This window comes from Labrus bergylta, chromosome 6, assembly GCF_963930695.1.
Source record: "Labrus bergylta chromosome 6, fLabBer1.1, whole genome shotgun sequence".
NCBI lineage: Eukaryota > Metazoa > Chordata > Actinopteri > Labriformes > Labridae > Labrus > Labrus bergylta.
In genome coordinates, this window is record NC_089200.1 from 19,867,477 (window position 1) to 19,890,050 (window position 22,574).

At 42.2% G+C, this 22,574-nt stretch overlaps 1 protein-coding gene across 2 annotated transcripts; it reads left to right on the forward strand.

Annotated features, from left to right (window-relative positions):
- Positions 1 to 683: 683 nt before the first annotated feature.
- rgl1 (ral guanine nucleotide dissociation stimulator-like 1) lies at positions 684 to 22,574 on the forward strand. 2 transcript variants are annotated; one of them, XM_020632127.3, is made up of 18 exons: positions 684 to 1,222; positions 13,643 to 13,753; positions 15,538 to 15,746; positions 15,843 to 15,917; positions 16,047 to 16,237; positions 16,352 to 16,476; positions 16,600 to 16,815; positions 16,911 to 17,014; positions 17,157 to 17,241; positions 17,429 to 17,518; positions 17,855 to 17,941; positions 18,205 to 18,237; positions 18,337 to 18,458; positions 18,746 to 18,835; positions 19,003 to 19,186; positions 19,931 to 20,182; positions 20,302 to 20,416; positions 20,744 to 22,574. In XM_020632127.3, exons 1-18 carry the CDS (start codon positions 1,061 to 1,063, stop codon positions 20,929 to 20,931), a joined length of 2,439 nt encoding a protein of 812 aa, XP_020487783.1. In that variant the 5' UTR covers positions 684 to 1,060; the 3' UTR covers positions 20,932 to 22,574. The 2 variants fall into 2 exon arrangements, with proteins under 2 accessions (XP_020487783.1, XP_020487784.1); XM_020632128.3 differs by lacking the exon at positions 684 to 1,222 and adding an exon at positions 11,068 to 11,303.

The following is a 22,574-nucleotide window of genomic DNA, read 5'->3' on the forward strand; positions in this document are numbered from 1 at the left end:
TTATTATGGTTTGACTTTTGCCCTGCTGTCACAGTTGTCACCAAGCTGTAACGTGTAACAGAGAGCTGAATAAGTGACTTTATCAAGCATCCACATGTCTTTACATCTGAACTTTATTGAGTTGTTATACTTATATATGTATGCTTCTTGATTTACCGTTCAATATAAATCAAAGTTTTAATACAAATTAAAAAACGGAATAATCCAAACCATACACAAAAACAGCAACAACAACAGCAGAGGAACTTGACAAGTCTGTGTATGACATTTTTATTCACACAGAAATGTCTAATTCTGGTAATCCATTTCAAAAGAATTAAGGGATTGCTTAACAGATTATGTCAAAATTCAGCAAAATGTGTGCTCAACACAATGAGAATACCATCTGAGAAGTGTTGGCAGATTTAATGAGCATAGTTTGGTAATCAGAATTCTTCTATCAAGGAAAATGCCCTCTATTGTTTGTAATTCTTAGAACCTCTTCGCTAACATCCTTGTCTCTATCTCAGCTTTCCTGACCTTCTTTCCTTTTCTCCACATTCTTCCAGTCAGTGGGTACTGTTTTTAAAAAAGGTGGGGGGTGGGGAGGGCTAACTAGTTTTAACTCCTCCTCCTTCTCCTCCTCCTCCTGGCTGGGATGAATGTAGGGGGCAGGAGAGAGAGAAGGAGGGAGAAAGACAATAGACTTTAATCACTCATGTGGTTGAGAGCTGTTGGCAAGCTAAGTTATACGCGTGGAGAGAGAACAGAAAAAAAAAAACATAAGAGAGTAGATAGAAACTCTACAAGGAAGGCAGAGAGGAGAGAAAGCGGAAGAGAGGAGACTAAGGATAGGAAAGTTATTATTACTGAGACCTCTGTGTGAAGACCAATACAGACCAAGGAGAGAGAAGAAGAAGAAAATCAACACTTCAAGGAGGCCTAAGTGATCCTTGATCTTCCTCATCTTCATCCTCAACACCCGAAGACCCCCTGCTCTCATTCTCCATTCACTCTGAGGTCCAAACAGGAGTATGCCCTGGTCTCCCCGTCCCCCCTGCCACTGAGCCGGGCGGCCAGCATGATCTCCCACTACCCTCTGGCTACCCTGCTTCCCTGGCCCTCTGCGCCCCACTACAACACCTGTCCTGACCTGGACTGCGCCCTGCTGCTGGACGGGGAGGGTGGCGTCTCCCTGCAGAGGTACCAGCCTCGCTCCCCAGAGAGCAGCCCACGCCACTGGGTCAGTACACAGCAGAATATACTCTCTGTTTTTAAAGAAATGTGTTATTTTGTGGCAAATGTACTTCCAGTCCTGCTTTACAGTCTGGCAGATGTTAGATGACCTTCCTATGTTGTTTAGAGCTGATGTCTTGTTTTGTGTCAACGGTTTAGTCTGTTTTGTGAGATACAAGGATAGGAATTGATAGGACTTGAGAAGTGAAATAGAAAGCGTTTGGGGGCAGTAAGATTACAAAGAATGAACTAAAAACACACACGCACACACACACTATTAACTCAAAACATGAGCTAAGAGATTTGGAAGTGTTCGTGACTCTTCCAAGGTCTGTTAATGTGAGAGACAGGGTAAGGTGAGAGCAGAGACAAACTGTGGAGATTGTTTTTGCACATTCTTATGTGTTTGCATGTGGTATTTGATTACAGCTGAGGAATAAATCACAGCAAATCTCAGGCTGCTTTGGACGTCATTGTTCTGGCCCATCTTGTGGTCACATGGACATCCAATTACAGTGTTAGTCACCTATCCTATAAACCTCTAGTGTAATGTACAGTTTCTGATGGTCATTTAAAAACCAAAAACATCAGCAAATTATAAAGATCACTCAGTAATTGCTTTGCCATTTCTTCAATATTTGGATTTCAGTTCCTGTGTTTGACCTTGATTCAATGGTATTTTATGCAATAATTTGAAAACTCATATAATGCAATAATGCAAGTAATACAGGAACCTTTGGCTGCACAGACAGGAGGACAGCTGACCCTCTTATGAAAGGCAGTAATTCACACTGTAACTACCGCTTATTGGTCACAGAGAGAGAGTGTGTGTGTGTGTGTGCGTGTGTGTGTGTGTGTGTGTGTGTGTGTGTGTGTGTGTGTGTGTGTGTGTGTGTGTGTGTGTGTGCGTACGTGTGTGTGTGTGTGTGTGCATACGTGTGTGTGTGTGTGTGTGTGCACTGCTTTGCTGACTGGTCAGAGTTCACAGAAGAGGCATGACTCACTTAACTTCAGAACCCATACGCAAAACAACTTTAATGTGCATCAACCAAAAAGCAGAGCATTTCCAGACCTTTGCTTACATTACTCACATCAGTGTGTCTTCACATTTTTGTTTATTTACCTTCCTTTAATTCATCTGTGAGGTCACAGATTCTTCATAACAGTGTGATTACCAGTATTGCAGTGGCGGATTATCCCAGCTTAGTTTGTAGCTAATTGTTTGCATGTGCACACTTGTGGTATCGAGGCCAAACTGGAAATATTTCTGGTGTTTACATCCGGCACGTTTCGATTTAATGGGTAGGTGGTGAGGTAAAAGAAAAGGCGATGAGGTGACACTTAGCTCACACTGAACCCCCACCTGCTCCAAAACTAATATCTAATAACAATGAACATACTATACCAGAAGGGATCTATTTAACTACAGACATTTTTATTAACAGCAAGTTTGTATTTTCTTTTGTCTGATTAGTGTTAGACTAAAACTATAAGATATTGCAGAGATATTGGGGGATTGTAGACTTCCTCTCTTCCCATCTGACATCCTAGTTAACGTGTCCTTCAGTCTAACAGCACCGCTTCCTCCAATTGTTCTTAAGAGTAACAGACTGGAGGTTAGCTTACAGATGCCGATGCTCTCTGGATGTGAAGGCCCAGATGAGGCTCAGCTTACATGAATCACTGTGTCAGGAACAGATCCTGGTGACTGTTTTTTTTACAATATTGAGCTGTTATTGCCCTCAGCTTGGCAATACGGCAATAAGGGTGATTATAAAAAAACAAGGCTTGAAGCCTTCAGTGAAGTTATGTTAGAAAAAACAATGCATCATGGGACTTGAAGTTAAATTACTTTGGTTACAACACATAGATGACATAAAATCCAAGAAAACAAAAATAAAACGATCTCGCCAAAGCCCCATCAGCCGGCTCACACTATCTCAGATGTTCCAGGAGCTCGCTCTCCTGTGAGATAACTGAGCCTAACCAGCATGCAGTTATGAAACCATGCAAGTCATAAAGCTTGATAAGGTGTCTGTGATCACGCTGCTGTGTGGTTACAGATGGTTGTCGGGTCCACAGTTCAGGTCAGAGACAAAGAATGAGTGCTGAGGTGTCAGTCATTATCTTCAGTCCACTGAGGACGACAAAACCCGATCATGCACACACATAATCGCCCAAGCACAAGACTGACAGAAAGATGAAGAGACTGAAATGATTGATGATAAACTACATCTGATAAAAAAAAGTCCCTTTTTTTTTATCAGATGCTGCAACATGTGTCACAAGGAGGAAAACCACTTGACTGTGTTTGAACCCACTTTACCTGAAGTAACAGTGACACATACTCACATCTTTGGATGTTATTTAACTCTATTTGTAAACATCTAAAACATTTTTATACTCTTCTCATCATGTAAGCGATTGTTGAATAAAATCAAGCACAGGCCAATCAATTACAACTCCAGAGAGAATGTCAGCCACCACCTCGCACCAGTTGGCCTTCAACACCCAGCAGAGCAGTTCAATAACCTCAGTGGGTCGGTTGATGGAAATGCAGAAGTGACTTTAAAAGAGGGAAAACAGGGACAAAGGAAACGATGATGGTGGTGGGAGGGAGTTTTGATGATATGCGTGTTTTCCATTGAAAAAAGCAAAGAAAGCTGAGTGTGCACTCCTCCTTCCTCTTTCTCGTCTTTTTGAACAGAGAAGTGCACGTTTCAGTCAAATGCTCAGTGACGTCTCAGTGTTTCCGTGTTCAGAGTTGACATTGTCACTTGTCTTGTGTTTTTTTGTTCAGTGATTCATTCGTGTTGCTGAGAATCGTTCTTTTGCTTTAACCTCAAAGTCAACTTTGCATGAGCTTTTGTACCACGAACACTTTCATGAAATACTTTTATAAAAAGTTGGTTTGAATGGCTCAAAGATCTTTGGGGTCATTAATTAACCCAATAAGCACCAACAATACAAGACACATAAGAGGGACTGTAAAGTCCTTCTCTCTGGTCGGTGTCGTCCTTTCTTTTGTCTAAAATTGCACAATTTATTAAGCTCCAAACTTTTCTTTTCTCCAAAAATGCACTTCTCTGTCATCCCTTTGTTGAGTCCACCACTTAAGTTGTTGTTTACACACTCGGCTGACTTATAGCATGGCAAGTTGTCTCATTCCCCGAGGGTCTGTGGAGCTTCATACTGTGATTTTGGGACAAATTAGGTCACATAATAGAACTGGTGTGAAAAGTCAATATTGTGGGTATTGTCCCTGTCACCCGAGCATCCATCCCAGTGGGACAACCCCACAGGAGCAGCTTGCTCAACTGGAGCAGAAACTCATTGTGCCATATGCCTATGGATGTGTGTGTTTTGGGGTCAAGTGTTTGTGTGTGTGTTTGTAGGGGCTGCTCAAAAGGAGGCAGACGGCAATGCATGCAGCAGCAACACTTTTGATTTGGTTTTGGCCTCTATGGTGTGTGTGTGTGTGTGTGAGTGTGTGCATTTAATGTGTGTATGACAAAAAACCCGCTCTCTACACACCCACAAACAAACACTCACACACACTCTCCATTTCCCGCTCAGGCAGAGTTTGCAGTAATAGCCCTGACACATGACTAGGATCAAGCTGACATTATGATGTGTGTATTAGCCCGTGTATGTGTGTGTGTGTGTGTGTGTGTGTGGGCTACAGTTATTAATATGAGAGGTCAGCACTCACCACTCACACATTCTGTATGTTAGTAGATTATAATAGACACATAAACAACCTTATATAACAATAAATATATCCTATAACTCTTTAAATAAAACAGTAAACTATTTTTTTTAACCTATTACAAGTGTAAACAGTATGTAATGTCTCCATTTTGCTTGCAAAGATATTAAGTTCTTATTGTGCCCAAATGTATACACTGCCTCTTTTTTGCAGCCGTGCAAAAAAAAAGGGGCAGTTGCAGAATGTGCATTGCTTATATTCAATTTAATTTCCTGCAATGCTGATGCTTCAGACTTTATTTAATACTATATAATATAACTTCCAGTCAGAACTATTTTATAAAAAGTAAAAAAGTAAAGTAAAAACTCTTTATGGTACAAGAGTGTGTGATTTTTCACTTTCTCTCATAGCGTCATGAGAGTCTGCTGAGTAGTTCTCTGGTGTGATTGTCACCAGCTTGCCACCAGCTCCATTGATACTGCGTGTTGTTTTTGTTGCGTATGTGACAACTAGAGGAGTAGCATGTCTCTGGTGGGCAACAGATGGTCTATGTCTCATTAGCAGGAGGTCAGACAGACAACAGATCCAGTCCAGACCGATTCATTCAAGGCTTAGCAGGGCTTAGATCTTGTTGGGGTCAGATTTGGGGCCTCAGAAGGGGTCTGTGTGTTTGTGTGAATGTGTGTGCTGGGATCTCTCTTATTTATCTTCCAAATGCAGGAACACCTGAAAGCACCTCTGCTACGGTTAACTGATCCCATATGAATCCTGTTAAAAGAAAATAAATTACATTTAGTTCAAGCTTAAATATGTCTGTATTGGAATAAGATATGGTGGATTTGTTCTTAATAAAACTATTGGCCGCTCCGCCTTGAAGTCTGTCTCGGTTTGCAGGGTCAGCTGTGTTGGAGTGTGCAGGATGAGGAGGAGGGGTGTCAAGACAGCGGCTTCAGACTTTACTGGAAACTCATGATGTCACCCATCCAGAGAAAGAGAGGGAGAGAGAGAAGGGGGGGGGAGAGAGGGAGAGCTCAACAACAATAGATGTGAGGAGCAGAGACATGACATAAGAAAGTAGGGTGAGTGAGAAGGAGACAGAGCTGTAATGTTTGAACAAAGGGTTCTGTTTAAAGAAGAAGAGAGGGAAACAGACAGAAAGAGGAGAAGAATATGCAGCTGTCAGTTATATAAGAGAAGACCTGACATGTCCTTGTCCATCTGAATTTCATTAATTTTACTACTGGAGACGCAGACACTCATCTGTTACCTTATCAAATAAACAAAAGTAACTAGTAAGTGGGTTTCCACTGCTTCACTGCTCTTCAAGGCCTGATTTAAGCTACTTTTATTCTCCTGCTCGTTGGTTTTATTAGGTTACAGCAGATCATTCCAACCCTGCACCATAAATCCAAACCTCTCTGCTTTTGTATCTGTGGCCTGCTTCGGCTCTGAAACCTCTGCTGACTCTGGATAAACACTGCGGTTTTTGAACTCTGCCCTCTACTGGGCAGTATGCTTTGGAAACACAAACCCACCAACCACACACAAACATACTGAGAAAAGACTGTGCAAACAGGATCCAAGTATGAATGTTCTGACACATTTAGTTCTGATATGGAGGCAGGAAAGATGACATTTTGAAAATGAACTTTCCTCTAGAGACAGAGTTTTGGCTCCAGTCTGAGCTGGTACTCCTCTGACTGGATGAAATGACGCGTCTGCCCGTACTGTTCACTCGTTTCCAGCAGAGAAGAAAGCATGTCTCTTTCCACTTCGATAAAAAAATGAAGTCAGTCGTTCTTTGGAATTGCAAGATGGTTCTGTTGCATCATGTTTGTCTCTAAGCCAGTACGGGTCTTCTCACTTTCTGACTGTACTGTGAACTCTCCCACTCCTACTCTGTCTCTGCATCTCACACTCAAAGAGGAGATAATGTCCTTTCAAGTTAATCTCCAAAGGGTCCTACACTTTCTCTGATGCACGACCTTCTTATCTTGGATGTAAACACTGAGATGTTAAACATGCTACATAAGACACATGCCAACATTTACAGCCCTCTCTTTTGTTTTGGCTTGGTCCTGTTTCTTCTGCATCAACATCTCCTTTTATCATCTCTCCTATCTTCCCCTCTCCTCCTTCTACGTATTAGTCTGATTTTATGACCGTGCTCCAAGCCAGAGAGTCTCCCCTCAGCCAGTCAGGTATGAGGACAGCAGGCCCGCTGGAGTCAGGAGGCTGGAGGCAGGAAGTGGGAGATTTCCTGGAATGTGCGTTTTTTCCCCACACTGGTGCAATAACAGTGCGAGCGGCACTCCTCCTGTTTTTGTCCCCTTGCTGTCTGTACTGAAGCTGCCTGTTCGGACATAGTGGAACGGACTGAAGAGGATACTTGGGATGTTTAATAATAGCAGGAACTCATTATAACAAATGGCCGTGTACTTGTCGAGGGCTTTCCTAAGAGTTATTACGTCATTAGTCTTCCAAGAGAAAGGAAAACGTCCAGGATTGGTCTGGATTACGTACATTGAAGGAGCTGTACACTTTAACTTTTACTGTACCACATTTACTTATAATTGCACGGACTGCAGACCTGGTCACATTTACATCCCACTCCATTTTAATGCTCACAGATGTGATGAGACTAGCAGCTTGACTTTCCGACCTTGCAGACTCAAGACTCAAGGAAGTCCCTGCTTCCTCTCCAAGAAACAGTCTCCCATGACGCAAACATGTACACCTAAAACTTTATTCTTACTCTTTTATTTTTCTTAAGCAGATTAAACCAATGAAACATGGTGTTGTAATAAATGAGCTTTGGAGGTTTTGGATGGAGGATTTTGTTACCTTTGGTCAGAGGCAGGCAGATTGTTTCCTCCTGTTTCAAGTCTTCACATGATCTAAGCTTTTACCACATGCTAGATTTAGCTTTCGTGTAAGGACAGGAGAGCAGACTGTATCTTTTTGTCTTTGTATGAAGGGGGAATTAATGTATTTCCCAAAAGATATCGCACTGATTATGTAAAGCTCCTGTGAGGAGTATTGAGGGGTTATGTAACAGACTAAAATTGATAGTAACGCACAAAGGCAAACGAGAGCGTCAGCAACAAGATTATATTCTATATAATAATAATAATAATATATGAGCTTTACACTGTCCACAGCAAGGATTCACATTTAGTGATTTTTTTTTTTTTTTAAACAACAGGATGAGTTTTTCTGTCAGACAATTCTACTTACACACATACTTGTTAAGAACAGCAAAGAGATAAGATGTACGGCTTTGTCCACAGGGAGCAGACCAAGATTAACACAAAATCAAAACTCCTCACAGGAGCTTAATATTTCTTTATTAGAACATTAGATTATAGGCCGAAACTGGTTGAAGACTGTTTCCTTATTCCTCTATTATGACACTATAGTCTACAATCATCACACAGAGCAGAAGCTGTCACATTTGTCTGACATTTTGTTTGGGCGGAGATATGACATCACTCCCACTGTGAGACCAACACTCTAATACCCCAGGGGGCTGAGCTCGGGGTCTTGCGGGGTCACAACCTTCCCACTGCCACTCTGGGCTTCCCAGAGCTCCAGAGACCCGAGTGGACACCGGGGCAGCTTGGCCTGGGAACTGGAGCCCGTCCAGATATACATCCTGATAAAGAGTCACACTGATAAAACAGATAACCACACATGGAGAAGAAATGACCAAGATGTGTGTTGGGCTTCCCTGACCTTAGTGACCCCCACGCAAATCTAATAGGGAGCAATGATAACAAAAATTGGGACCTTGTGTGTAGGTGCATGTGTGTACGTGTGTTACTCTGCCTGCCAGCGTGGTGTGTGACAGTCAGTGACGCTGAGTGTGACGTTGGAGTAACATGATGGTGTTGTGGGAGCCCGAAGAGTGGGTAGGAATATCTCATGCACTTGCTCACACACACAATATTGAAAAGGGGGCCACAGCAGGTTTATCTGTCCCGTCCACCGAGCCATATGACAATAAGCGTCATAACCTCCACGCTGTCTCCTGACTTTGAATCAGCAAGTTAGTTCTTTCATGGACAACACACTGCATGACCCCCTCATTGGTCACTTTTGATTTCATTTATGATACAAATTTTTGTACAAAAGACCCTCACAGAGACCAAACTTTGATTCATATCTTCTCGTTTATTCACACAAGTGGGCAGTTTGAGTACGTGTGTAGGAACATTCACAGGAGAACAGTGTTGTCCATTCTCACACTTGGCCTATTCTCCTCTCTCTGACAATGCACAGCACAGTGACGGCATCTACGGTCTTCCTTGTATTGTCCCACGCAGGGGCCTGTAGGCTGCAGCTGCTTCACACAGGACCTCCATCATTCATGAGTATATGAAATCTGAATGTTATTGAATATTTACAGATACAATGCTGCTGTATGCAGGTAAATAACTCAAGGAATACTATTGAATATGTAGAGAAAGAAAAGTTGTTAACAGCCCTCCTCAGGTGATGTCTTGTGATTCAACGTTGTTGGATGGGTTGAGGACTTCTATATGAACATTAAAAACCTCTGGGGTTTGGGGTGAGAAAGAATTGTTCTTATTTCACTGTCAGACGTCTCAAATGGTTTCGTAAGTAATACCAATGAAGAGGTTTTGTCATTGTTATCTCCTGACAATCAAAAATAAAACATAAATAATAACCTTCGTGTAGCCTATAACACTGCCTCTCCCAGCTTGAAAATGTGAAATAAGTTTCTAGACAAACTAGGAATTAAATTTAGTTTAAAACTTTAAACAAGTGCTTCACGGTTTAAATGACACACTAACAGGTGAAGGCAGACTTTTTGTATGATTATGAATGGATATAAGAATGACAGAAGTTTTCTGCAGAAGAAGAATTGTAGAAAGGGGAGAGGGGAGTGTGGACTTTTTCTTTGCGGGGACTACAAGAAGACATAAAGGAGACTTTAAACTTGAACATTTCAGATATACTCCAAACATAGATTTGGAGGCCTTCCTGTTAATCAAATATCTTAAATATAATTTAGTGTAAATGGGTTATCAAGAAGTTAATGTTTTTTTTATTTTATTTACCTGTCCTCAATGCACATCTGGAAATGATAGCAACGGTTTGAATTGGTTTCAACAGATACAATGAGTAGATGAAAACAATGTTTCCAACGGTTCTCCACCAACACAAATGTTTTTAGCCAACAGTTTTAACATTAAATAAGGGGAATTGCAACTCTTTGACAGGATGTATTGACACTTCTGTGACTTCTGTTTTTAAAGTGGGTATCTTCCAAAGTTATGGCCTTTTATCGTTGACTTTCTCTTCATGTGTTACCATGACTTAACAATACACTCTGTCAGGGGACACATAAAGCTATCACAAACTTTTGACTTAGCTAAATGTAAGAATTTAGCATTTTCACATTGAAAAAGTATCGAGGATTTCCCATTTCCCATAAAGAAACCACACTGATCTTAACCTGATATTACATTTGAGCTTTTAGTGAAACAAAATACAAATGTGGAACTAAACTAAACTTAGTGACAAACAGAACATTTTAAATGACGTTTACTGTCAATCACAGACATATTGAAAATCACCAGGGAAGTTCAGAGATATTTTTTCTGTTTCTTTAAAGTGCATGTGTAACAAAACAGGAAAAGAAAAACACCCACGTGTGGAAAAAGTGTTCACTAAACCGCCTACTAGTATTTAAAACTAGGCAACAACAGTGTAAAGAATACAGCTTATATGAATAATGATATAAAATAATTTTCAAAACAAGTAGGCCTACTTTAAATATACATAGGCCTACAAGGATTAATGTCCAGTTCATTTTAATAGGAGGAAAATGGTTGAACATTGACATATTTCTTTGTAAAATCAGTATAAAACTAAGCAACAAAACACGTAGATCGTCCATGCCAGCCAATAAAATGTGTTATGATTCCCTTGGATTTCATAAGACTTTTGATTTATGCTTCCTGTGAGTTCATTCATTGCGCAAACAGAAATCACAAGCCTGCGTTCTTCGCCTGTGTGAGCGCGCACAATGTTGTCAGTCTGATGAAAGTCGGACAAAACAGGAGGAGGAGGAGTTTAAACGGGACTGTTGTGAGTGCAAGTAGGAGGAGTTTGGTCATTCACTAGAAGAAAGGCGAGCCTTCTGACATACAGAGGAGGAGGATTTGGAGTTTGAAGCGGGCAGAAGTGTGTGCGGTGAAGGAGAAGGAATTATTTTAGCGAGGATCCAGGATTTCTTATTTAAGGGAACATATCTTCTTCTTTCCTTGGCGGATTTACTCCCGAGCTCTGATGCTGTCCCCGGATCATGAAAGAAACGCTCACCATGAAATTCGCCTGGAAAACTAAAATGGTAAATCCAAAAACAGAAAAACTCGCATGCTTTTCCATCAGTCGCTCTGTTGGTGTTTTGGGGGTTTGAAGAGGGGGAGAATTGGTAGAGAAAAGGAAGGGAGGAGGGGGGGGGGGGGGGGGTGTTTGAAGCCTTGGGAAAGTAGCGGAGAAAGGGGGGAGAAAAGGAAGAGGAGGGGGAGTTGGGGGGACCAGTTGAACTCTGCATTTTAATTTGGTGTGCTGAGCTTTAAATCCAGTTTAGCCTACATTGTATGATCTGCGTAAAGATGTCGCGTAAAGTTTGGAAAGGAAGGGGGGGGGAGGATAAAACAAAAACAAAAAAATCCCCTGCAGACTCCGCCAAATATGATCTCGATCCGCTAGCTTTCCCCTCCCTGATGGTGGATATGAAAACTTTTGTCTGGGAGCCAGCAGCGAAACAGAGAGGGAACAATTGGCGTGGCCCCGGGGCCATCAGTGCGTCTGCACGGGTCCCAGCTGCGTGCAGGGGAGGTAAACACAAAAGCCAACAGATCAGCAGTGTCAAAGATTTAACACAACTGTTGTTGCTCTTGTTATCTTTTGAGTATTGTTTCACACACAGGTGATAGGCTGATAAGCAGATTAGCACTATTTGATCTGAGATAGGGTACTAATGGCCTCTTCTTGGTGTCATCCCCGTGCACGTATTGAGCATCATCTGACGTGTCCAATTTGTGCAGAGTAAACAACTCATGTCCTGTTTACACCATTACCCAGGCTCATTTGATGCCATGTACTCTCTGTTATCCCACTCCTGTCTACTTATTTCTATTTCTCATCCCTCTTCTGTATAGAAATCTCACAGTGACAGACTGTTTTTGGTTTCTGTTTTCATGCAGGCTCATGGAACTTTGTCCCTCAATAAGCCCTAACATGGTGCACAAAGCTGGCAGAGCTTTTTTTTCTAAAACCCTGCTCTGAAAAACATCTCCAGCTCTTTGGCTGACAAAAAGCAGGCTGTGTGTGCAGACTGTGAACTCAGCAACGCGGCCGGCCAGCACAGAGACCTCCTGCTATTGTTTTGGGAGTGTGTGGACTGCATGACTCATGATGTATTTATCTGTGACTGTGCCAGCCATCCAGCCAGCCAGCAGCAGCAGCTACAGAGAGAGGGAGCGAGGCAGAGAGACTTGCACTTATAGGCCGATGACCTTATAACAAGATGCTGAACAGGGTAGGGGGACAGACAGACATATTTCAGACAAATTCAGCAGAAAAGGGCTCAGACTGCTTGCTAGTTTTATTCCCCAGGGCCACTTGAAATCCCTTTTTGCTCCTCCTCTCCCGTTCTCTCTCTTTGTTTTACTCTTATGGTGTGGGCTTTCTTTTCTTTCTCAGCATCACATGTTTCTTTTCAAACTCTAACACGGCCTGGTCATGGCTGAGTGCCATCCGCCTCCAGGACCGTCCGCTGAGGGTGTTAATGGCGACTTTGGCCTTCGACCTCCTCTCTAGCAGCCCTTGTGTTTTGGGGTCGAGTGTGGACTTTGCCATTGAGCTGATCAAAAGTGGGGAACGAGTGAAAGTGATCTTGGCCATTACAGTTTGTGTGTGAGAAGGGTTGGCCATAATACTGCTTGGTGTTTATATTTGCATCCCCCCCCCCCTTTCCGTCTGTGCCTCTGTTTTCATCTCCATGTGTTGACGTCTCAGCACATTTGTAGTTTGATACCCCTTTGTTTGTTTCTTCTGCTTGTCAGTGATTTACAACCAGAGATAGACACTGTACATGAACGGCAAGATGTGCACAAATCCATGTAGACTTTCAAGGCCCAGATTTGTAATCAAACTCTTTAGGTGTGTATAGTTAGGCAGGCAAACAGACAAAGAAAAGTTCTGTAAATGCTCTGTTTTATTATGTGGAGGCTTGTTTGAGAGACTTCATCCATTCTGGCTCTTATCTTCAGGAACGCCATCCAGCTCTGACTTCAGCTGCAGAGAGAGAGGCTGTGACAGGGTGAAGGAGATGGATAGAGGAATAAAAGAGGGAGTAAATACAGGGAGGGAGGACTGGCAGGCTGCAGCTGTGGGGGTTGGGGAGTCGGCCAGTCTAGATGTTTTACTGCACTTAAGTTGTTTTTTTTAAATAGTTGGAGTACTGTGGTGTGTCTTTTGTTTTTGTTTTTTTTAAGATTCTTTCATCTGCTTTTCTCTAAGAGGATCCCAAAAAAATCCCAAATACTATTGAAGTGTCACTTGTTGATTCAGTCTGCAGCCTGCCGTCATTAACAGGAAATTGTTATGTCCTTTTATCCCAATCGCAAAATCTTCTTTCGTCTTTTCTCGAGGTCTCTAACGCGCTCCCTCTCTTTTCAGAGCTCGGTCCAGGATTGGGGGGAGGAAGTCGAGGAAGGAGCCATTTACAATGTGACGCTGAAGAGGGTTCAGATCCAGCAGGCGGCTAACAAGGGAGCAAGATGGCTTGGGGTGAGTCACTATAAACACTGACAAAGCAGTTTTCAAGAAGAAACACATTTAACAGATCTAATGTATTACCATATGATTGTTTTTTCCATTCTTAACCTGTTGCATTGCTCTTTATTTACCCCCAAGTGGAAAAGTTTCAACCTTGGACTGTTTAGATGACTTGTAAAGCAATCCAGCTGCTTTGTGTGCAAAGTGCTGAGCGTTTAAACCTAAAATCTAATCTCCATTGTTTACAGCACATTGTGTCTTTTTTTTTTATTGTTGGGGCGTCTCTCTCTCTCTCTGCATTGTGCAGCACCAGGCCTGTTGTTTTAACATTTGGGCTTTAAATCTCCCAGTTTTGACGACACCTTTTAGCTGCATGTTGAAAATCAACAGTTTCTCCAGACGTGGACTGTTTAGCCAAAGCATGTGATTTCCTGACTTCCCCGGCTGCCAACAAAACGGCTCGCTCCCCCTGTGTAGCCGTGTTTTACAAAACGCTGGTATGACAAAACAAAAAAAGGGGTATTAAAGGATTTTACTGGAGTTGTGCATTTTTTTTTTTCACTGCGCATGAAGCATTGCTGTTTCCTCCGCTGCGCTGTTTAAATCAGCATAATACCATGTTATACAGTCTGTTATTAGTCTGCACAGAAGGGCCAGTTAGCTGCATTATCCTACATCTATCTTGTGTGTTTTTCTCATAAACAACTGAATGTACAAAATCAGTGAAACTGAAATCACACATCACATGTATGGGGTTTCCCCTTTTGTTTCCAAGAAGTAAACTCAGGGTCTTGTGTTTTTATCTCTGTTGTATTTGTGTATGAAGTGGAGGATGGCATATAAAAAAAATGAACAGAAAACAGCACTGAGGCTTTAAAACTGTGTTGATAAGTGCGTGAGCAGCCAACTGTATGCAAGCTAATTAAAACACCATGGCTACTTAATACAGTGCTGTCTGTTGAGTAGATAGAATGGAGAGCAATCCCTATTGAGAAATCTTTGTGTTCACTATAAAAAGACTATTGTCAGTGAATAATAGCAATTCTTTTCACTTGGATTGTAGGTCTTTAATCAATTACTGTTTACAGTTTGGGTAGTTTTTGCCTTTGTTTACCCCTCATTTATTGCAAATCATTTCATCTAAACTTCCTCTATGTGGGACTTAACCTTAAGTTGCTTCACACAGATAAAAAGTGGAATTTGTAAGGGCTATTATCAAACAAGAAGAGGTGGGCGAACCCAGTTCCACTGCTGTCCTTTTCTCCGTGTGTGTTTTTGTGTGTGTGTGTGTGTGTGTGTGTGTGTGTGTGTGTGTGTTGGGGGCTGTGGTGATTAAAAGCAGATTGCCGCGTTTCCTGTTGTAGCGTGCTTACTTCAGTAAGGTCTCTTTCTCTCCATGTTTGTGCCACTTCTTCTTCTGCTTGTTTTGTAACCTGTCATTCCCTTTCAATTGTCGGACACATCTTGGGACATAGAAATTAAATAATAGTTAGATTGTCCTTACCCTTTTCTTCTTATCATTTCTGCCTTTTCGAAAGGAATTGTTTCGACCTTATCAAATCACATTTTAAAGCCTTACTGAGAAACATGATTGAGTCTCTAAATGATTTTCATGTTCGGTAATTTACACAAGGTAACATCCAAACCAACCTGACATATTGAAAGCATTGTTCTCTACTGACGTGGACCCGAAGCCAAAGAAGAAGTTACCTGCCAAATAATAACAAAGGTGCCTCTGAGCTCAGTTCCCACAGGTTGAACGGGGTAAAATAATAAGCGTTTGTGTGTGTTTGCAGGCGGAGGGCGATCGTCTGCCTCCAGGCCACACAGTGAGCCAGCTGGAGACGTGCAAAATCCGAAGCATCCGCGCAGGAACACTGGAGCGTCTGGTAGAAACATTACTGACGGCGTTCGGAGACAACGACCTCACCTACACCTCAATCTTCCTTTCCACCTACAGAGCTTTCGCCAGCACACAGACTGTACTGCAAATGCTGCTAGACAGGTGGGAATGGAGTCAAGTGTAGCATAAAAATGAAAGAGTGCACTGATTTTATGATTTTTGTGTTTTTAAATGTACTCTGCTCGTTTTCTGCTGAAGGTATGGAAGTGTGGGAGAAAATGAACAAGCCACAGGAAAATGCCAAGGCTCTGAAACCAATGGAGCCATCAGAAAGTGAGACACATTTTTATATGTCAACAATCACAACATTCTTGGTGACAAACAGCAGAACTTTAAACACCTGCCCACCTATCATTTCAAGCCCTCCTAACACCCACTGTTCTTTTCCTGCTGTCTCCCCAGTGCCCTGGCCTCCACCCTGCGAGCCTGGCTGGACCAGTGTCCTGAAGACTTCCAGGAGCCTCCTGACTACCCCTGTCTCCACAGACTCATGGACTACCTGAGGAGGACTCTGCCAGGCTCTGAGGCTCTTAGACGGGCTGAGGGATTGCTGGAGCAGCTGCAGAGTCAGGCCGGCATGGATGAAACTGATGGTGAATAAAAAAGTGTTTTTGTTTTTTTTTCTACCCTTTTCTTAAAACATAAAGTTCATTGTTCAGTAATAATAATAATAATGTTTAAAATAATCTGTGTTTGCCTTCCTCCAGCTGGTTTTCAAGGTAACAGCTCTTTCTGCCTGGGAGAGGAAGAGGAAGTGGAGATCGAGCTGCAGGAGGACTTTGTGTCGTTTGATGCAGACTTAGTGGCAGAACAGCTGACCTACATGGATGCAGTAAGTAGACTAAAAAAAGAGCCAGAAACAGGGGCTGAATGTTGGTGTGACATTTATAGCTGGCAGACGTTACACAGGATACATCCCTGAAATATTTAACATCAGCTCATTGTTCTTCTCTAGCTGCTGTTTAAAAAGGTGGTACCCCACCACTGTCTCGGCTCCATCTGGTCCCAGAGGGATAAGAAGCACAACAAGCACAGCGCGCCAACCATTCGTGCCACTATCACACAGTTCAACGCCGTGGCAGCCTGCGTGGTCAGCACAGTGCTGAAGCACAGACAGATCAGACCACACGTCAGAGCGCGGGTCATCCAGCGCTGGATAGACATCGCTCAGGTTGGCAGAAAGACACAGACACACAGGTTCATCTATAAACGTCCTTCTGAAATGTTCCAAGGAATGACAGGCCCTGTGTTAATTTTCTCTAACAGGAGTGTCGCATACGCAAAAACTTTTCCTCTCTGCGAGCCATTGTGTCTGCGCTGCAGTCCAACCCCCTGTACAGGCTGAAAAGAGCCTGGGCCTGTGTGCACAAGTAAGACCTCAATTTTGCATTTATGCAGATAACGTCAATAAATCTTGTTAGAAGAATCAGCGTTAAATCAACCGTTTTTTGCACATTTGTTCCGTCTTATATGTTGATTGCCGTTGCTAACACGAGTCTTTGCTTGACACAGAGACAGCATGCAAACATTTGAAGAACTCTCAGATATTTTCTCTGATCACAACAACTACCTGACCAGCAGAGAGCTCCTCATGAGGGTGAGTTTTCCAACCTATAACATTTGTTTTATTTTTTAATATGTCAAATTCTGAGTAAATTTAGATGTAGTTTCTGCTTTAGTAACCCTTTTTTTAAAGATTCTAAATTTATTCGGGAAATCCTGAAAACTTTCCTTCTTGGACTGGAGCCCTGAATCTGCGTTTTTTTGTTTGTTTCCCCCTACAGGAAGGCACTTCAAAGTTTGCCAGTCTAGAGAGTTGTGCCAAAGAGCACCAGAAACGCACACACAAGAGACTCCAGCTGCAGAAGGAAATGGTGAGACAAAAAACTTCAAAACTCAGGGCTTATGCCAAATCTTCTTTTTTTTTTCTCAGAGAATGCTGAAACAGAACTGTATAACTTTAAACAACACATTCTAAAGCAATGCACCGTAAAGTGAGTCCTAGCCTCTCCAGTATGATGAAGCCACATGCTTAGCTTTGTTTACTCAGCACACTATGTGGAGAACTTGCATTAAGCCTCTGTTGTATTTTACAAAAACCCACAATGGAATGTATAAACCATGAGCTGTTTGTCTTTTTTTTTTGCGGCATACAAACTCAGTGTGGCATCGGAGATTTTAAAAAGTGTCTTTCTTTTTTTTTTTTTCAGGGAGCAATGCAAGGAACAATACCGTACTTGGGGACTTTTCTAACAGACCTGACGATGTTGGATACAGCTCTGCCTGACCTAGTGGAGGTATGAAAAAAATCTGTAACACCTGCTGAATGTGTGTATGTGTTCCAATGTTTGAGAGCATGTGTCTGTGAGTTTGCGCAGCGCTGCAGATCTGAGAGTCGGTCTGTGTAACCACTGTCAGAAAGTGAGGCGTAAGTTTCCATGAGTGCGTGAGGAATTTTGTTGGTCCATTTTCGGAGTGGTCCACCTAATGCTGTTTGTCTAAGCCGCCGCTGGTATGTGATGTCCCGGGTCTGACAGCACTCTCTTTGTGTCCTCTGCAGGGTGGTCTGATCAACTTTGAGAAGAGACGAAGGGTGAGCCACATCATGACATGATTACTCTCCGATAATGATCACATGATGGTGTTTGAAGTGGAACAGATCTCACATTGGACACTCTTTCTTTTTCTGCAGGAGTTTGAGGTGATTGCTCAGATCAAGCTGCTCCAGTCGGCCTGTAACAGCTACTGTCTGACTCCAGAGCCAGTGTTCCTGCGCTGGTTTAAGAGCCAGCCTCAGCTCAGTGAAGAGGAGAGGTACTGCTGCTTCTCATTGCACCGTTATCCATTAGATAAGAAGCAAATTAGTGCATGAGGTCATACTCTATTGAACCTATTGTTCACACAATAGAAGCTTCTTTCCAAGTTTCCTCTCAGCTTCCCCTGCTGTTCTTGTGTCATGTCTTCACTCCCTACTGATCTTTTGTACTTGTTTTTTCTGCTCTCATTTATCACTTCTCAAAATGCATGGCTCTAAATACCAACAGACACATGATTTGGCAATGTATGATGATTTTAAAGGTTTTTATTGTTCTCTCTTGCAGCTACACTTTGTCCTGTGAGGTTGAAGGTCTTGGTGACAGCAGCCCAACCTTGCCCAAACCTCGAAAAAGCATGGTGAAGAGACTGAGTCTGTGAGTACATCCAGAAAAGAGGCTTAAAAATATCGTTAAAAGTGGGGCTTCTCTCTAAATGTCGGAAAATTTATTTTCAAATATGCCTTCTTCTCCTATTCAAGCGCTGAATTACTGTGACCTATTTTTGTTTTATTATCTAATAACCGACTTCCTTTATTTTCCAGTCTGTTCCTTGGAGCTGACAGCAGTGCAGCCAGTTCTCCGGTCAGAGAGACGCCACGATCGCCCCCAACTGGCAGCTCAGGGGAGAGCATGGATTCAGTCAGCGTGTCGTCCAGTGACTCCAGCAGCCCATCAGATAACGAGGGCCTCACCCCAACACACAGCTCTGACTCCCAGCACAACAAGGTGGGACACTAAACTAAGACTGCAGAGAAAGTGTTACTTAAAGTGTAAACTTTTTTAACAGAAAGGGTTTCTCCAGAGTGAAAAATTAATTCTTTGACTGTAGGTCTGCTCTCTTTGCAGAATAAAGTTAACTTAGGAGTTTCTTCAGCAATCAGTGGAAAGGAGCACCTTCTCTGCAAAGACATGCTTCATAATGAATTTCTAAAGATCTATGTCTATTTATTGTCACTTGACTGACATACTACTAGCTTATTGTTGAATATACAAAAATAATGCACTACTGTTTCTGATGTTTGATGCAAAAAGCCAAAACCATCCTTCTGATAGAAATATTTTCAGCTTTTATTTCTTTGAAAGATAATTTTTTTATAGAAAAAACATAACTCCTGGATGAATGAGAAGGCTGCAAACTATCCTCTAAATCTTGTCCCTTAACCAAAAGAAAAACATAAAGAACATTCCCCCTTGTCTGGTACAACTATTATTTAATAATGGTCATTCATCCCTTATGTCCTAATGCTTTTATTTGGAGTAAAGGTTCATTTTCAAGCAATTCTGATTATCGCATTTGAGCCTTGCAGGTGCCACTTTCTTCTTGTCCTTTAAAGTCATGTTGCATCTTTTTCTCAAATATCTGAAAATCAAATATCAATATCCTGAATTAATTAATTTCTTCATTACATTTGTGTCATCCACTGATTGTTATTTAAGCCTGTTTGTAACTCCTGATTATGATTCCCTCAGCTATCAGAATCCTCCTCATGTACTTCACTCCACTCAATGGACACCAGCTCATCAACAGCAAGTGTCTCCATGACTCCTGTGTCTCCTTCAAATCCTGGGCCCCCCTGCACCCACAGACGCTCCATCTCCCTTACTGCCATGTCCCCCTGTTCCCCGAGTCAGACCCCAGCTTATAACACCCAGGCCCAGGACACATGCATCATCAGAGTCAGTCTGGAGCAGGGCAACGGGAATCTCTACAAGAGCATACTGGTAAAATAATACACATGTTTGTATTCCTTGTGTACGAGAAAGTGTTCTGATTTAACACTTCTACTACATTATACATGTTATACCTTTTATGACTAAATGTATGTCTCCTCTCCAAATAGTTGACCAATCAAGACAAGACTCCGGCTGTAATTTCACGAGCAATGGCAAAGCACAACCTGGAAGTGGAGCCTGAGGAGGGATATGAGCTGGTGCAAGTCATCTCTGAGGAGAGAGGTAAAAACAAAACATGTTTTAACATTTAACATTTCTCCATAAGCGCTACCTTGCTTAAGATTGGGCCCTCCAAAATGTAAACACATTTAGGGTTAGGGTTAGGGTTGAAAGGCACACTGTCAGATTTTTTTAACAGTAAATACAGTAGATGAAATTTCCATTATATATTCAACTCAGCATTCTTGTAATTTTTCCTACTGATCATCTGTTATCTAAACTGAACAAACCCCAGTAACCCATGTATTCTGACTCATAGTATAATAGGACTATAACAGCAAGATCTGAAACATTACTCTTGTTTTCTCTGTCTGATTCATCTTCCTCCAGAGCTTGTGATCCCAGACAACGCCAACGTCTTTTACGCTATGAACACCTCAGCCAACTTTGACTTCCTGCTGCGGGTGCGAGGTTCATCAGGTCGGACCGTGCAGCTCAGAAGCAGGTGTAGCTCCACACTCCCTCGTGCCCAGCACCGGGCGACCATGTCACTCCGACTCAGCAAAGTCACACTGTGACACTGACCTGCAGGGATGCCGCTGTTTCCCCTTGCGCCACTAGTCCAGGACAATACAAGGTGTAGACTTTTTGGTTTGTGGAAGAAGAGACTGGATGAGAAGCTCTGTGGATGATGGATTTCCAGAAGTTTTTAGACACTTGAAGAGCTTACCCTGGACTGTGCCATCTTCTCATCCCTTTCATCCCTTTATCGTGCCTAAACATTGAACATGGACATGTAGCGTGACTGCTGTGCCAGTGGGACTTGACTTTTAATAGTGATGCCTGTAACAGAGCAGAACAGCGACCCCTTGTGGACTCTGCTCTTTGCAACTATAGGTTTTTGCACATGTAATGGGAGCTGCCAAACTCCTGACCTCCAACAGTATTCTTATATTGAATGGACTTATTATTTCTGTCCTGTGATGTCTGTGTAGCTGAATATTTTTTTTTGGTAACAGAAGTGTGATGAATGCAGAAAGAGAAGAAGGATGGAAGGAAGATTGGACTGCGCGTCAAGTCCTGTTGCCTTTTCACAGAATGAATGGACCTCTTGCAGTATTCTGAATGACATGATTTGATTGACGGGAGCTGTGAAGTCATTGTTTTCCCCAGTCGGACACATTAAGAAGTGTTCAACCCCTCTCATATTGTGAGCTGTGTGACGAATGCTGTGTGCGTTCTGATTGGTTCCATTACTTGGTTTTAACAAGTTCTTATCCCATTTGGAACAGCCTTACTGACCCTGTCTTCAGGGTGCAGAGACAACTTTTTTTTTTTGCTGCTTTCTGATCCAGGAAAAGTTTTCCTCACATCCTTGCATTTTCAGCATGTTTGGATAAAAAGAAATGAATAGATGTACAAGAACAGAGAGGAGGAGAGAACTGCTTCCTGGAATAGAAAACACCTTAAAAGTGTCTCTTGCTGCATACTTGTACCTCTTTGCCCTTCATTATATGAACTATAGAGTTGCACTTGTCCGTTGGTAACAAAAGCCGATGGGATGTGAATACAGAAGAATGAGCCAGCCGCTATGTAAGTGGTTTCTCCCTCTTCACGTAATGAATAATAGTCATTTGTGTTTGTTATTGTTGCTTTTTTGTATTTGTTTTTGTAACACAACTCGGGCCAGAAAAATCTGTGTCAGACTTGAGAGTGATGAAGGACTTTTTGAAGTAAATGTTCAAATTCAGAGTGTCATAAAACAAAAAGCCTGTGCCAGAATCAACTGTGATACATTTGGAAACCTGTTCTGAGGGACACTTCACTTAATCATGCAAACAAAAGCCAAACAGCTCTTCACACAGTAAAAAACCATCTGTTTTGTGTCATAGGCACACTCCACCGTCATCAGTAACACTTCTCACCTGACACATAACAGCAGATAAACACCATGAGAAACTGTTTTTCTCTATTAGTTTCACTTCACTCCTGCAGTTCTCACAGTGCCGATCTAATGTGCCAAAAGCAAACGTGTGTGTAACCAGTTAATGCCCCTTGGTTGATGTTGTAGTCCTGGGAGAGCTGGTTCACTTATGTTAATTACCCATTTGGACTAATCATTTGTCTCCATGCAGCACTTCACTCTAAATGTTCACAGTCCCTGTTCTTCACTGCCAAAGACTCTTGCTCTACCTGAATAAATAAATTATTATCATTATTA